The following is a 17,508-nucleotide window of genomic DNA, read 5'->3' as shown; positions in this document are numbered from 1 at the left end:
GTTACACCAGGGTTACAGCGCGGGAGTGGCTGGATAAGCGTGGTTTTAAACCGTTTTTCAACAGTTCAAAGCTTAAATGGAAAGTTTCCTACAAACCTTGTGCTCAAAATCCCATAGGATGGTGTTGGGACCGAGAGCATGGTTTCAAACAAAGAAAGGCCTCGGCTACATGAGAAGTGAACTGAAAAGTCAAACGGACAAAAAAGAAGACCTGTCGCTCACACCTGGATGTGAGATTTGGTTTAAATCCAAACCCTCGTCTCTCATTGGATACGTGATGTCACTAAGGACATAAAAGCCAGCATCATTAACCACTCCCTTCTCTTCCACTGGTAGCTCGCTAGTCATCCTTCCCTCCACGTCTTGGTTTGGAGTCAACCGATCAAGTTTGAGAACCACTGCCATAGAAATCTCCTTAACACCCTAACAAGTCACAGTGACATTTCTGAAGATGAAAAACTCTTTCCGCAGAAAGGTTTTGGTCTCTCCACAAAGACATCCTCATGGTCTATTTTAGAGACTTTCAGAGAGTGGCATCAAATATAATGAGGTTTGTGAAGTGCTTGAGTGGTAGCACTTAAGAGCAGCAGGGCCCACGAACCACTCAGAGGTGGGGAAGGAATGATGTTGATTTCAAGTCTGCAGAGGTGCAGTTACAAGTGGATTGTTTTAGACTAAAATGTCATGTTTAGCGAGGTTATAGGCATCCTGTACAGTTGATGATTTGCTGGTAGAAATTAGGCATGGGGCCGATCCGATCCAATATCGGGGGGGGGGGTCTTTTTTTTTTTTGCAATTCCAGCGCGGGCCGCACAGGGGGCGCTGGCCGTAATTTGCCCATGTATAATAGTATCCTTCTTTGCCTTGTATATTTTCTTAATTTTGTCTGCTTTTTGCAAGGTATATTAAAAAAAAAATCTTTAATTGGCCAAATCTTTGCCTATACTGTATATTCAAGAAAAATATTGGTATCGGCATAATATCGGTATCGGCAGATATCCAAATTCAGGTATTGGAATCAGAAAAAATGTGGATCGGTGCATCCCTAGTAGAAATGGCATTGAAATCAAGAGGGGCTACACTAGAGATGCGCGGATGAGCTTTTATGCCATCCTAATCCGCGTGTATGCATGAACCGTCCGCCCGCCATAAATCTGCGCAAATTATTTCATACTATTTATAGATCCGCGCCCGCCATGCACCCGACGCTATAAAACGGTATAAATGGAGCGAACTTACGGTTTCTGCTGCCGTTGGTGCGATCGCTGCAGTCCAAGACTCCAAATAAACTTCCATGCTGTATTATATCCAGTCCACCACTTGCCCTCATGTAGCTTACTCGGCTAACGCTATAGCTTTAAGTTTAGTTTACTTGATTGCCTCATTGTATGGGAAAATACAAACGCGTCTTCTCTTCAAACACGTCTTCAGCGGAGATTCCTTTTTGAGAGTGACATCATTGACCATATATGGACGAAAAGTGTAGCCTTGCGACCTAGCACATGGCTGTTGTTGTGTTTACGGCCGTGGGTCCTTTGGGGGATCTACAATAGGCGACTAAGAATGTGCCTGACAAAAAATGTAGCTTAAAATACGTTCATAGACTAGAGAACGTAATTAATATTATTTTTCCTCATTAATGATACATCGTTTCAACCGCCCGCAACCCATCCGCTATTAATCAGAATGTTTATTTTTATGATCTGGCCCGCCCGCGGGGCGGGATATCCGCGGTCAGTGCGGTTATAACTGCGGCCCGCGCATCCCCAGGCTACACACAAACTCAGGGACTGCATGTGAGCCACTATATTACAATGTTCCGCAATAAAGGATGTTGGCAGTATAGATGGAAATGGATGTGGTGGTAAATAAACAGGGTAAACTATGACCTCCAGTCAGTGCTCAAAAATCTATTTTGCACTCATTTGTGACACGGCCTCATGAAAGGGGTAACACATAGGCAACTGTGAAATGACACAAATCAAGATAAAGGGTTGTTGTTTTTGTTGTTGTTGTTGTTGTTGTTGTTGTTGGAACTAGAGTCAAGCTGACTCGGTCGCACCTCTGCGAGCTATGCTATGAATTCCGTATCACAAAGATTTATTAAGCCCACAAAAATGTGCCAAATTCTATTCTGCAAATAAAACAAAGTGTGCAAAGTTGAACTGAGTGTCAGTGGGTTACCCTCTGCGACATCCCTGGTTATGACACATGATCGAGTCTGTCCTATATAGGAAAAGTGGGTTTTGATGGTTTGCCTTTATAGAAATGTAACCGAATTGAATTAAACACACTGGGATCCACACAAACTGTCTGCCACAGTTCACAAAATAGAGTGGTTGATCAAGCTCTGCCGGGGGGAAATAGACTTTGCAAAGGTAAAACGATGGAAAATTTAGTCAAATGAAGGGATGATTGAAAAGCCCACTCAATTCTGTTTGCACCACATGAGGGGAGGCAGGCAATCTGCCATCACCCACAGAACAAGTGGACCAAACATTTTCTACGCCCACACACGAACCAAGAGGAGGTTCATAACTGAGTGAAGAATCAGACACACACACACACACACAATATTTTCATGCCTTCTTTCTCTGCCTCACTCTCCTGTTAACGCTCTACTCTGCCAGACTTTTCATTCTAATTTTACTTAACATGTTATACTGCTGAAATTATCAGTTGCAATTGTCATTATACAGCTCCCATTTGCTTTGCCCTTGTTTATTATGTTTCCCTTTGCGTCATTGCCACCACAATGACCCAATTTCCCCATGGGGCTCATTAAGTTTTCATCTCATTTTCCACATATTGTCCATATGCATACAGTACAAACATAGACACGCACGCACGCACACTGCAAAAAGCATCCCTCTTGACATGTTATTTGGTCTCATTTAGCAAGTGCTGTATTTGTAAGGATTATCTTTCTCCGCTAAAAGCATACAACCACATTTGGCAGGTGGGTCCCCATGGCCCACTACTATTCAGGCAAGGCCACTCACCCATGTCAACCTGATGGTGACGCTATAACACCAACTTTACGTTTTGGCCTATAACCTCTGAACCGTATTACCCCCAGTCAAAATTCAACTTTCCCTGTTCATTCTGCATCCATCCATATACATAGGCCGGCTCCACCCATTTCCATCTAACTAGATTTTCAGCCATTTTGAATTTTTTCACTATTGTCCAATCCTCACCAAACCATGACACATAGAATGTGTGGACTGTCCTGCACAAAAGCAGTTTTGTGATAGTCCAGTGTTTTAATTTAACACAACATGCCCTAACACTAATTTGGCCCTAACGAAGGTTACATATTCCGTAACCTTCGTTTTGTCTATCTGTCTGTCTTTTCAAATTGTGCTTGGAGAACTCAATTGCCACTTGCGGCATATATATATCTATATTATTCAGTCTTCAAATCACATTTTTCTAGTGGGAAATTCTGCTGATATGACAAGATATCGTAATTCCACTTGTTTCATACATTTTCGAGAAACAAACATCAGTATCTGGAAACAAGGCCGATCCCGCTTCTAATACAAGGAAACTACATTTTGTTGATTTGCATTGGAAGTGTGAAATGATCTCATCTTGGTGGGCATCATTTTCAGAGATCTTTAAGACTCAATAATAGATTAGATGAGTGGTTCTCAAGGTGGAGTCCGGGGACCACCAGGGGTCCTTACGAGGGTTCCAGGGGATCCCTGGGAAATTGATGACTTTCATTTACAAGCAGTTAACACCATTAGAGAATGTAGAAGAATGACTTGAAGAATGTTTTGATCATAGTTTCAGTGTTGTCTCTCTATCTATCTACATTACAGATAATCATGGATGGAATTCTGGACAAAATCATACCTAACAGAAATATTCTCAGATTTGGGTTTGAGAGACAAAATCTCATCAAATGGGGGTCTGTGGCCCAAATGTGGACTAAATAGGCATCCTTGATATGAAAAAAGGTTCGGGAATCACTGGATTAAATGGTTTATGAATTTTTTTGTGGGACATGCCCCCACACATTAAACCGGACGGACAAACCCGTCCTTTCATTTGAATGCTTTATTTGAGTGCACAAATGTATAAATACAGGGAATCAAATATAACAGGGTTAGACAATCCATGAACACCTAAAGCTGCCTTCACATGATAAGCGATCTTCTCTTCTCTCACCATGAGGTAGAGCGGAGAAAGGTCAGCAGTAAGTAGGTCAAAGTTGAAACAATTTGAACTTTGACCTCAGTGCACGCCTGCACGGTGTCAAATTTGAACGGTGCGCGACACCAAGGGAAGGCACCGCTCTCCCCATAGGAAACAACGGCACATCTGGCGCAGAGCTGTTTTACCACAGATCATCTGGGGGGGGGGGGGGGGGGGGGGGCTTAAGGGCCAGCAATTAATGGCCCAGGCTTCCAAGTATACAGAGTCTACATCTGTGCTCAAAGTTGGTTACAATTTCAAGTAATGGTTGGTACTTTGAGTATTTATCTTGTAAAGCTTGGTCCAAACACAGCCCACTTCTAAAATTAGGAGTTCCTTGTGACTGGTGTGAACAAAAACAACATAGGATGTATTGGGGATGCAGACAAATACATGGTGAGAATGTTCCCTCCTCTATCTGACTCTCTCCTCTCCTCTCCTCTCCTCTCCTCTCCTCTCCTCTCCTCTCCTCTCCTCTCCTCGCCTGATTCCTCCAGCCTGCTGTTTGCTGCCTCCTCCCTAATTGATCGCACACTGAGGCTGTTGACAGGCAGCAGACACGCGGTAATGTGAGACTAGCTGGAACCCGACCTAATGAGTCATCACGCCCCACAAAGACTTTGCGGGGTCGCTGGTGAGGAAGTCTGGCGATGTCATCCTCGCACGCCCACGCCACGCTACCCGCCGCTATCGTGAGGGAGGCAGTGCGAGGGAAGAGGGAAGAGAGAGAGGCCACCGCAAAGGGAGGGATGGGGGAGGGCCCCACCTCTCATCCTCTGAACTCTGACCCCAGGCTTTCAGAAACATCTATTCATTCCCCCCTATCTTTTCTATCTATATCACTTTTTTAATGTTATAGCTACTGTAAAGATGAATAGGTAAATTTGTTTTCGAATGTCCACTGCAAAAATGACAAGCTCTGTGATTTTATCTTGTTTCCAGACCAATCAAGTTTAAATGTTTTTTTTGGGCAAATTATCTCAGTGCACTGTAGAAAAAAATAAACTTTGTACAAGACAATTTCACTTTTACCAAGTAAATGTCCTGAAACAAGCTACATTCTCCAGGTAAAAGAGAATTGTTGAAACTAGTCAAATTACCTTTATCTAAATGGCCTGCATTTATATAGCGCTTTTATTCACACACACATTCATACACCAATGGCAGCAAGCTACCAGACAGATTTCAGGCACAGCCATCGGGCACAATTTGGAGTTCAGTATAGTACCCAAGGACACGTCGACATGCAGACTGGCAAATATCTAACCACCACTTTTATCCAAAGCGATTAGCGGACGACCCGCTCTACCTCCTGAGCTACAGTATGTAGCAGTGCAGTAGGACCCGCTCTACCTCCTGAGCTACAGTATGTAGCAGTGCAGTAGGACCCGCTCTACCTCCTGAGCTACAGTATGTAGCAGTGCAGTAGGACCCGCTCTACCTCCTGAGCTACAGTATGTAGCAGTGCAGTAGGACCCGCTCTACCTCCTGAGCTACAGTATGTAGCAGTGCAGTAGGACCCGCTCTACCTCCTGAGCTACAGTATGTAGCAGTGCAGTAGGACCCGCTCTACCTCCTGAGCTACAGTATGTAGCAGTGCAGTAGGACCCGCTCTACCTCCTGAGCTACAGTATGTAGCAGTGCAGTAGGACCCGCTCTACCTCCTGAGCTACAGTATGTAGCAGTGCAGTAGGACCCGCTCTACCTCCTGAGCTACAGTATGTAGCAGTGCAGTAGGACCCGCTCTACCTCCTGAGCTACAGTATGTAGCAGTGCAGTAGGACCCGCTCTACCTCCTGAGCTACAGTATGTAGCAGTGCAGTAGGATCATTTCACACACACACAAAAAGCTCTGATCCACTGCTGCATAGGTTACCATCCAATAGAATTATACATCCAATCAGACTGGGTCTCAAGACTCCTACGAAAATCCTTGATAACCGACAACAGTCTTATCTGAGTCTGCCAGTCAGAGAGGATTTGAAGCTATACCTTAACAGGACATTAATCCTATTAAAGTGTCCATGCCGGTCATGAAGGACCTTCTCCAAAAAAATATACCAGTGGGATTCTGCTGTGAAAACAGTCCTATCTGATGATCCTGTTAGACACAGGCCGGTCTGAGCAGGGAAGCTAATTTGCGGTGGTATTGTGCTGATGTTGCAGGTAATCAGACATGCCTTTTTTGAGAGTAATCATTTAAAGGAGATTAGAAATGTGAGCGGGGTCAAGATGTCCCAGCAGCGCACCACCTAACAAGCTCCAGATCCAAACTATGAGAGCGGTAAAATAAAACAAAAAAACAAAAAAAAAGATAATTGAGTTGAAATGTGCATTTTCAGTCGCAGAGATCTAGAAGTAACCTCCTCAAATCTCATTTTGTATGCATAACGGGCATCAATCAAAAGCACAAAGAAAGACTTATTTGTATGCTCATCAGATATTCTATTCGTTCACCTCAACTTGCAGCCATCTGGAATTAAAAGTGTATATTTTTAGCCTCACCAGCACAATGTGGTTTCAGACTTTGAGACTCCCCACAGCAACAGGTAGCTATGGATTTCATGAATATGGAAGCCATAGCATTTCATTCATTACCAATGCATCGTGTCTGTGCTGCGCTCAGAGAGGTGACGGGGTGAGGAGGAAGCAGTGCTGTGCTCAGAGAGGTGATGGGGTGAGGAGGCAGTGCTGCGCTCAGAGAGGTGACAGGGTGAGGAGGCAGTGCTGCGCTCAGAGAGGTGACGGGGTGAGGAGGCAGTGCTGCGCTCAGAGAGGTGACGGGGTGAGGAGGCAGTGCTGCGCTCAGAGAGGTGACGGGGTGAGGAGGCAGTGCTGCCCTCAGAGAGGTGACGGGGTGAGGAGGCAGTGCTGTGCTCAGAGAGGTGACAGGGTGAGGAGGAGGCAGTGCTGCGCTCAGAGAGGTGACAGGGTGAGGAGGCAGTGCTGTGCTCAGAGAGGTGACAGGGTGAGGAGGCAGTGCTGTGCTCAGAGAGGTGACAGGGTGAGGAGGCAGTGCTGTGCTCAGAGAGGTGACAGGGTGAGGAGGCAGTGCTGCGCTCAGAGAGGTGACGGGGTGAGGAGGCAGTGCTGCGCTCAGAGAGGTGACGGGGTGAGGAGGCAGTGCTGCCCTCAGAGAGGTGACGGGGTGAGGAGGAAGCAGTGCTGCGCTCAGAGAGGTGACAGGGTGAGGAGGCAATGCTGCGCTCAGAGAGGTGACAGGGTGAGGAGGCAGTGCTGCGCTCAGAGAGGTGACAGGGTGAGGAGGCAGTGCTGCCCTCAGAGAGGTGACGGGGTGAGGAGGAAGCAGTGCTGCGCTCAGAGAGGTGACAGGGTGAGGAGGCAGTGCTGCGCTCAGAGAGGTGACAGGGTGAGGAGGCAGTGCTGTGCTCAGAGAGGTGACAGGGTGAGGAGGCAGTGCCTGCAATATGAAAAGCAATGTGAAAAGCGGCTCTCTCAGCGGGGACAGGCGCCACTTGCCCGACGGACCTCACTGCTTCCCAGCCGGGGCTGTGGAGGGCAGAGACATCGCGAGTGGCGATTTTTCTGATATGCAAGCCAAATGCATATGACATTTGGGGGGCATTTTGCATGGTTATTTGCACAGATATGAACATTTTTGGTGGACTGAACCGGATGTGGCTTTGACTTCAGTGCTGCCGCCGTGGCCTGTGGCCACGGCGTAAAAATTCCAACCAATAAAACCATCACACATTATCGACCAATCCCACCCCCTCCCATCAAATAGAACCGCCTTTCTCCTTAACTGATAACTGAAACTGATACTTTTAACAAATTGCCTAATGTTACCTTTTTATTGTTTTCACACAACAAAACTACATATACCATCAATCCTTGTGCCGTTGTGGTTAAAGCCTCTCTTTGCAATCACTATTCCTCCTCTTCTTTCTTCTAAGCATCTTGCAGTCAATCACCTCTCTCCCTCCCTCTCTCGCTCTCTCTCTGAAACACATTGAACTCATTTGTCTCTGACCAGGGAATGAGACTCAATGAGATTCTCAGCCACCTGGGGCCTGTCGCCTGCACCTTCCACTATGAAGACATGCATATTGTGACAGGGACTGGTGTTTTGGGTAACAAGTAGGCCAAGGTCTTTTCTTTTTTTCTTTTCTTTTTCTTTTTCTTGCAGATTATGGAACTGCAGGTTGTAAGTTTTCAAATGATGTGTCAAACAATGAAATCTCAAAATAGTTTAAGAAGATATGCAAATTTGAATGTTCGTACGCCTAAAACCAACATTCAGAGAAAATCTTTGGTTTGCCCTGAACAAGCTTAGTTTGCTAACAAATTGTATATATGCATTCAGCGATTCTAAAACTGTTTGTTATATTGAATGTGTTCAACATCTGAACTTGCCTAATACGGGGGAGGGGTCGGGGGGTCTCTTGACTTGTGCGATTTCACGGTTGCCTACTCCTTTCACTAGACCGTATCACATACTGTATATGATCCAAACAAAATGTGCTATTACATCTTCCCACACAGCACGCCGAGGAGAGAAACTATCACACACACACACACACACACACACACACACACACACACACACACACACACACACACACATTTGGATTTTCTTCTCCACTAGAATGTACAGTAGTTTCCTTCTGACCACAACCTGTATGGCCATTAGTTGCTGCATTGGTTGGAATATTGCCATACATAATTTGCATTTCTGTATTTTCATAATCTTGAAGAAAGCATGAAATATGACCAAGATTAGCTAAACAATATCAACTCACTCAGGACAATAAACTCTTCTTTTTTTGGTGGATGTGGTTTTTTACTTTAAAGACATTAAAAGCACAATTGCTCGAGTGACATCACTGATGACATTATCAACAATGACATCACTGATGACATCATCAACAATGACATCACTGATGACATCATCACCGATGAGTAAGTGTGGTTGCAGGGGGCAAAAACATGTTCTGATTGGTCGAATTGCACAATATCACACACGTGACTTCTGTGTTCACACGTGACATTGACGCAAAACTGTGTTAGGATCGGTCAAATCGCATGGAAATTCAGTACTGCATTTCGTCGGGTCCCCAGCAGCGTACCCACCAAGTTCGAAGTCGATTGGACGAACGGGTGTTGAGATACCCGAAGGACACACACACACACACACACACACACACACACACACAGACGGTCCTGCCTTTATTATAGGTAGATGAAAAGACGGTTGGTTTTGCTGTGTAGGTATAATGCTCATACTTCACTGCCTAATGAAATGGGGAAAGGTCAAGGGGTGAGAGGTTTTCATTCATCACATGGCCTAGAACTGTCTGTGTGTGTGTGTGTGTGTGTGTGTGTGTGTGTGTGTGTGTGTGTGTGTGTGTGTGTGTGTGTGTGTGTGTGTGTGTGTGTTCGCCCCACACACCTAAGACCATACTAGTCGACCCCAACATCTTCATTACTTCCCATACAGAGAGAGTTGGCAAAAAGGAAAGTCTTCTTCTGCACACCCATTCCATCCATTACATACTGATTTCATTCTGACTTCCAGTTTCACTCGGCAACATCAAGAATAGAAATGTCATGCTTTTTGCATTTGATGTTGAAGGAAGAAGTTAATTACATATTTGCAAATTTATAATTGAGGTTAACTTCAAGCATCGCTCCCAGTGAAGATAAGGTTGGAGTTAAAGCCCCCCTCCAGTGTATTTTGTCATTTTTAAGATATTTCATGTGTAGCTGTTTTTTTCTCTGCTCTGCTAATTAGCCAAAGTGTTCGCCAGTGTATTTTGTTGACAAATAACCTTATCTTGAGCTCAAAGTCTTAAAGATAAGCTGTTGCTAAAAACGGGTAATGACCTCAGACATTATGGGCCCTATCGTCGTACAGGCGCTATCGTTTGCGCAGCAGTTTGCGCACCTCTTATGCACCTCCTATCGTCTGCCTCCACCATCCAGTTTTGCGCTGGGATCTAAGCGCAAACACAGGTGTAGGCGTGGCCCAGGCGTGGCCGTGCAAAATACTGGCCTTTGCGTGCCTCTTATGCTATCGTCTAGCTCCCGCTAGTGTCATTTTGCACTCTTGCGAAGATACCATCGCCATGTTCCGTCACTGCGTGACGTGTCTGAAAAGGGCTATAGTGATATAATTGCGCCCTCTGGAGGATCATTGAAACATGATTTGAAAACACCCTTCTACTGAACAGAAAGAACCACGTTGCGTTGTCGTTGTTTCTTTTGATCGAGTACATTTTCACGTGCTCCAGTAAATCCTTAACGAGCAACTGAGCAAGTAATCGATCTTCGATTAATTGTTGGCATCCCTGTCTGCCTTTTACAGTAAGTCCATATCACTGAATCACATCAGTAACACACACACACACACACACACACACACACACACAGACACACAAACCTACACACACACACACACACACACACACACACACACAGACACACACACACACACACACCTACACACACACACACACACACACACAGTGGCGTGCCTGACCAAGTTGGTGCCCTAGGCAAGATTTTCTCACTCACTTTCATGTAAGCACCTGCTCTCCCTTTAGTCGTTTTACACTACAACAGACAGAAACACAGGCATAAACACTGAACTTATTATTATGGAAAACCAGATTATGATGAAAATCAAACACTTTTGAAGAGAGACCGTATGAAATAAGATTAGAGCTGGGAAGCACAAACTGTTTTTTAATGCATCTTGTTGGTGGTATAAACACAAGACAGCCAAATCCAACAATTTCGAAAATCCATTTCTTGCCACCAGGGGGTGCTGCAGCACCCTCAGCACCCACCTTCCAGCTCCCTTCCCCCACTCTGGGAAAAAGCTCCGAGCAGGTAGAAGGGAGAGCGGCCGCGCAGGGGGTGGGGTGGTATGGATTAGGGACCATGGTGAAAGTGCTGCAGCCCGGGCAGCCAGAAAGCCAGAATTAGAAAAATTATTTCACTATTATTTAAAGACTTAAGACGTTGTTCTTCTTATTTTTGTCTACTATTGTAAAATAATAGTAGGCCTATTATCATGAAAATGTATTTGTAAAAAAAAAAAAAAAAAAAAAATTACCCTCTCTGGCGCCCCTAACGGCTCAAGCGCCCTTAGCATTTGCCTAGTTCGCCTAATGGACGGCACGCCACTGCACACACACACACACACACACACACACACACACTTTGAGCATTGATGAAGTGTGCTGGTTGGTGGGTTAGTGCTCTCATGTCTTTTTCATGAGAGCTTCAGCTAATTGAAGGTTTTCTAGTGAACATGATGCATTAAGCCACTCGCTGAACAGAGCAGCTCCTCTTCTGTGTGGGACGAGGCAGCATGCTGAACAGAGCAGCTCCTCTTCTGTGAGGGACGAGGCAGCCTGCTGAACAGAGCAGCTCCTCTTCTGTGAGGGACGAGGCAGCCTGCTAAACAGAGCAGCTCCTCTTCTGCGTGGGACGAGGCAGCCTACTGAACAGAGCAGCTCCTCTTCTGTGAGGGACGAGGCAGCCTACTGAACAGAGCAGCTCCTCTTCTGTGAGGGACGAGGCAGCCTGCTGAACAGAGCAGCTCCTCTTCTGTGAGGGACGAGGCAGCCTACTGAACAGAGCAGCTCCTCTTCTGTGTGGGACGAGGCAGCCTGCTAAACAGAGCAGCTCCTCTTCTGTGAGGGACGAGGCAGCCTACTGAACAGAGCAGCTCCTCTTCTGTGAGGGACGAGGCAGCCTGCTAAACAGAGCAGCTCCTCTTCTGTGAGGGACGAGGCAGCCTACTGAACAGAGCAGCACCTCTTCTGTGAGGGACAAGGCAGCCTACTGAACAGAGCAGCTCCTCTTCTGTGTGGGACAAGGCAGCCTGCTAAACAGAGCAGCTCCTCTTCTGTGAGGGACGAGGCAGCCTACTGAACAGAGCAGCTCCTCTTCTGTGAGGGACGAGGCAGCCTGCTAAACAGAGCAGCTCCTCTTCTGTGTGGGACGAGGCAGCCTGCTAAACAGAGCAGCTCCTCTTCTGCATGTGAGGGACGAGGCAGCCTGCTGAACAGAGCAGCTCCTCTTCTGTGAGGGACGAGGCAGCCTACTGAACAGAGCAGCTCCTCTTCTGTGAGGGACGAGGCAGCCTGCTGAACAGAGCAGCTCCTCTTCTGTGAGGGACGAGGCAGCCTGCTGAACAGAGCAGCTCCTCTTCTGTGAGGGACGAGGCAGCCTGCTGAACAGAGCAGCTCCTCTTCTGTGAGGGACGAGGCAGCCTGCTCTCCAGAATAAAATGTCAACATTGTGCCTACGTTTCTACAATCCACAGACATGTAGAATATGAACATTTCTGAACCAAAATGCATTATGAGGAGTAACGAGTAAGGGTGGATGGAGGGCGTAAACTCTGTCTGCAGTGCACTCCAATCTGTCCACATCGATTTCAGTGGGTGGGAGTACTTGCCTTGACAGACAACTCCTTCAGCCAATCAGCCAAATCCAAATCCACTCAGAGGAATGGCGAAAAACGTCCTTTCTGCTGAGAAACTCCGCTGGTGCACACCCTTGTTCATGTTTATAATTGTTGTTATTGGGTCTATTTCTGCAATAACTGCACTTACGGCTGTGTTTACTCTTGTTGCTTTAAGAGCCGCCATTGCTGTTTTGCAAGCGGCATCCCTGATTGGCCGGTTATACATTGTCAACTATGAGGCAGAGGTCCCTGATTGGCCCGTGGACAGATGGATCCGCAGAACGAAGCAGAATGTGAGTTCACGTGATCAGGATGGTCTCCCAGGTTAGTAAACACCAGCGGGCCATGTTGTTCCATCATGGTCACACCGCGTTTCCAAAGCCTATATTTCAACCATAAGTCACATTTAACATTTGTTGTTATTTAAGAATAACCCATGCCATAATCCTGACCTAACCAAGTTGTTTTACTTGCCTAAACATAACCAAAGTTGTTAAAGTTGTTTTATTGGGTTTAACGTAGGAAAGGCAACAAGGTTTTCAAATTAACCACCGGTTTGTTTCAAATTTACATGGATATTGTACATAATCCTGCTTTGTAGACATGTAAAATGCCAACGTTTTATTCTGGCGACTGGGTTGGATGATGCCATCACACACACACACACACACACACACACACACACACACACGCGCACGCACGTGGCACCCCCCCACACACACACCACTCTTTTCCAGCACTTTCTCCTGCCTCGCCTGGCTGCCCAGGATGCTCTGCAGCATTCACATCCAGCTTGTGAATCAACCGCCCCCCCCCCCCCCCACACACACACACACACACACAAGCTCCCCCCCTCCCCCTGATAACACAGCTCTGCAAACAACCCCACTTTCTCTCTCAATGAATTATTCACAGCCAGAGTCCAAAAATGCAGCCCTCCAGCCCCTCCGCTTCTCTTTTTGGGGGGGCTGGCGAGGAATTATCGCTGCAGTCAGCTCCAAATGCATCCAGCAAAGGGGCTGCAATGGGCGGCCAATGCTGCTATAAATAGGACCCCCCCCCCTCCCTCCTCTCTTCTCCTCTCTTCTCCTCCTCCTCCTCCACCGTTCAGTGAAAAAGCACATCAGCCAGGATAGCACTGCAGGGTCCCTCTGCTCCACTGGTTTGCTGTGCACTTTTTTTTTGTTCTTTTTTATAATGCGAGAAGGGAGAGACACCAGTTATGTCAACGTGCTCGCCACCGTTACACACACGCCACCGTTCTGTGCTGTTTGCTGATGCAGGGCTCCTATTCATTTACTTTTTTTTTCTTTTTTTTCTTTTGTTTATTCATTTACTTATTTTTTTTTCTTTTTCTTTTGTTTATTCATTTGCCATTTTCACAGTATAAGAAAACATACCATACAATACAAAGCATAACTAGCATAACAGAACAGAACATGGCATAGCATACAACCAGTGCCACAATAAGATGTTGTTGTTGTTGTTGTTGTTGTTGTTGTTGTTGTTGTTGTTGCTGTTGCTTTTTCTATCATAAGTGTCCTATCTAGGACTCTGTACGCCCAGGGACTACAGATGCAAATTAGCTCTTAGCTATCTCTGGTGCAATATATTTATTGTGTACTGTCCCTGCTCAAATTAACAATAAAGATAAAGATAAAGAAGATCCACCAAGCCAAGGGAGGGTATACGCAAGTGCACAGATGGGAAGTGGAGGTGGATAGGACTAGATGCTGCCATCATCGGTAGACATAGCTACCCCAGACTGCACACAGACACACACACACGGACATGCATGCGTGCGCACACGCACACACACACACACACACACACACACACACACACACACACGCACCATGTTTACTGACAAGTCAATGGGGCATCACCAGCTGTGCACACATGGCTGCAGTGCCAAGGCTTTATGTCGGAAACAAAACACAACATGTAAGTCTCAATTGCAGTGCAGCAGGTGAACTCATTCCAGATTCAACTTTTATGATGCCCCCCCCTGCACACAAAACACACACACACACACACACACACACACACACAGGTGTCGCTGCCTTTCCAACGTTAAACACAAATAAAACAACTTTAACAACTGTTTAGACAAGTAAAACAACTTGGTTATGGATGGTTCGTCTTAAATAACAAAAACGTTCAATGTGACTTACAGTTGAAATGTAGACTTTGAATATGCCGGGACGTGAACGTGGCTCTCCATCCACCCTGGCCACAGCTCCCTTACTGGCCCCTGCACTATTTCAATATGAGATCACCTTGATGTACACGTAGTCTCACAGTAGCCAGCCATAGATAGATACGTCTGGTGGGCAACTCTTGAAAAGTGGTTAAGGACTAAGACCAAAACAAAATGAGTGACAGACATATGAATTGACCAACCACGGACCTCCTTATTTGTGTGACGCAACTCGTGGGCGGAACATTTCGAATGATGCACCAATGCACAGAGAGCCGGACTTCCGCCATGATACTATAGGAGCCAGGGGATTTCCTCTGGCAAAACCCGGAAATGCTGACTTATGATCCAGACCTCCGTCGCTGGAGGCGTGCTGCCATAACATGTTGGGTCTGACCACATGAGACTAATATACACAAAAAGTGAGTACAGTATGCAACATATTATTGGTCCAGAAACATTGATATTCTACATATCCGTGGATTGCCGAAACATACAATGCTAACGTTCTATTCTGGCCACCAGGTTGGCCTGCTACAGCCATCACGGTGCTGATTACACTACCACCTCGGTCTCAGTCACCTCAGCTCCCAGTGATAAGTGGGTCTCAGTCACCTCAGCTCCCAGTACATAGTGGGTCTCAGTCACCTCAGCTCCCAGTGCATAGTGGGTCTCAGTCACCTCGGCCCCTGGTGCATGTCGGTGGCCTAAAACTCAACCCTTTTCATAGCAACGAGCCCTCTCTAGTCCACATTAGAGTCACAGACCCCATTTGATGAGATTTTGTGTCTCTCAGACCCAAAACCTGAGAATATGTTTTATTGTTAGATATCATTTTGTCGGTTCTGTATTGTATTGTAGTATAGAGAGATAACAGAGAAACTATGCTCAGAACAGTCATTCCACAAGTTTCTGGTGCTATATAGCCTAAAGCAGTGATTATCAACCTGTTTCATTTCAAGGACCCCTAATTTAGTCCACATCAGCCCCCCCCCCCCCCCCCCCCCCCCCATAGAAGAATGATCAATATAGTCATTCCTCTTCATTCTCTAATTGTGTTGACTTCGTGTGGGCCTCAATGAAATGATTGCCAAGTTTAGGTGAAGTTGAACAATTCGGCAGTTTGCTGGGGACCCCATGTTGAGAACCACTGCCCTAGAACTAAATGATCTGTCCAAATGAAGGCCTGTTACCCTTACCTTACACAGCTGAAAGTTTTCCGACACCAGCGTCTCCTGGACGTCGATCTCCCTGGGAGTGTTCGCCGCGGTGGGCGTCCCGGCCGCGCTGCCGCCCGATGGCGACCCGAGACTCCCTCCTCTTTCCGGGGACGAGGTGGTCAGCCCGTCCAGCACCTTCCGGAACTTCTTCATTTTGGGTGTTTATTTCGGGGAGTGGAGGAGGGAGGGGAAAGGCTACTCTGCGCTTTCGGGCACCCTTTCCAGAGACGCCCCCCCTCTCAAAGATGATCAGATGCGAGATAACAACTCGTTTTGGCGGTTAAAAAAAGGGGGGCAGTCGTTTCCTGCGGCAGCAGCAGCCGATAGTATCTCTCTCTTTCCTTCTCGCTCGCTCTCTCTTTCACTTTCTGTCTCCTCTCCTTTAGGTGGACTGTAAAAAGTCACAGAGGCACCTCATCTTCTTTTCTGGCTGCTGTCCACACACACACACACACACACACACACTCACACAAAATTGAATGACCTGAGAAGAACCGCGGCAACGCTGCGGATGCGGGCCGCCTATGGGAGCTTGGAACTATACTCAACTCCGTGCTTTCTCTTCTTGCGTCCTAAAGCAGCGTCCAGGTCCAGGTCCCCAAAACCGAGACATCTTCAGGAGAGGGAAGCGAGCGGCGAGTGTTGAGACAGAAGCCCGAAAAATATAATGCACGAACTTCCTTCCGGGAATATCAATCCCAAACTGTTATTGTCAATACGAAGAGGAGAAGGCTGGTAGACGCAGAGTCGATGCAGTGCTGGTGCTCTCCACGCGTCAGGTCGAAACAGCAAGTCAACCATCGAGAAGGAGCCAAGGAGGGGTGGGGTTGGGGGGGTAAAAGGAGAGGTGTTGGAGGTGATGATGGAGATTGGAGCTAATCTACTGGATGCCGGATTTGTGTGTCGCGTCCCCGCAGTCACAGGAGAGGAGGAGCTGTCCGCGGTGCTGAAAGCCCTCAGCCCGGGCCCGCCCCTCTCTCTCTCGCTCTCGCTCTCTCTCTCTCTCTCTCTCTCTCTCTCTCTCTCTCTCTCTCTCTCTCTCTCTCTCTCTCTCTCTCTCTCTCTCTCTCTCTCTCTCTCTCTCTCTCTCTCTGCCCTCGCCAGCGATTGGGCGACGGCTCTAAATCAAAGACCACTGAATGGTGAATGAAAAAAAAGGGAATGGCATTAATAAAGGGAAAGTCAAGTTTGTTTATTTATAGTTTGTAGCGCCCAATTCACAAGCATGTCTCACAGGACTTATGTGTCTAGCTATAACTAAACACAATCAATGAACAGAATTGAACAAACTTATATAAGACAAGCATAGCAAAAGGTGGGTAGGAGGTAAGCAAAAATGGGGATTAAAAAAATATATCTCAGATTTGGGTCCAAGAGACAAAATCACATCAAAAGGGGGGCTGTGGCCTCGATGTGGACTAAAGGGGTCTTTGAAACAG

The 17,508-nt window shown here is 46.6% G+C and overlaps 1 protein-coding gene across 1 annotated transcript in view; it reads right to left on the bottom strand.

The window, feature by feature from the left end:
• Window positions 1-16,222, bottom strand: part of stxbp5l (syntaxin binding protein 5L) — a gene marked incomplete at both ends in the record, with an annotated part of 240,189 nt that extends 223,967 nt beyond the window's left edge. Inside the window, one exon of the mRNA XM_083641646.1 lies at window positions 16,049-16,222. Coding sequence (XP_083497772.1) covers window positions 16,049-16,222 — 174 coding nt within the window. The remainder of the gene's footprint in view (window positions 1-16,048) is intronic.
• Between the last annotated feature and the right edge of the window lie 1,286 nt (window positions 16,223-17,508).

The sequence above is a fragment of the Poromitra crassiceps genome (genome assembly GCF_964638095.1).
Source record: "Poromitra crassiceps genome assembly, chromosome: 8".
Lineage (NCBI taxonomy): Eukaryota > Metazoa > Chordata > Actinopteri > Beryciformes > Melamphaidae > Poromitra > Poromitra crassiceps.
The sequence above is the reverse complement of the archived record's forward strand: the minus strand, read 5'-3'. Positions and strand labels throughout refer to the sequence as shown.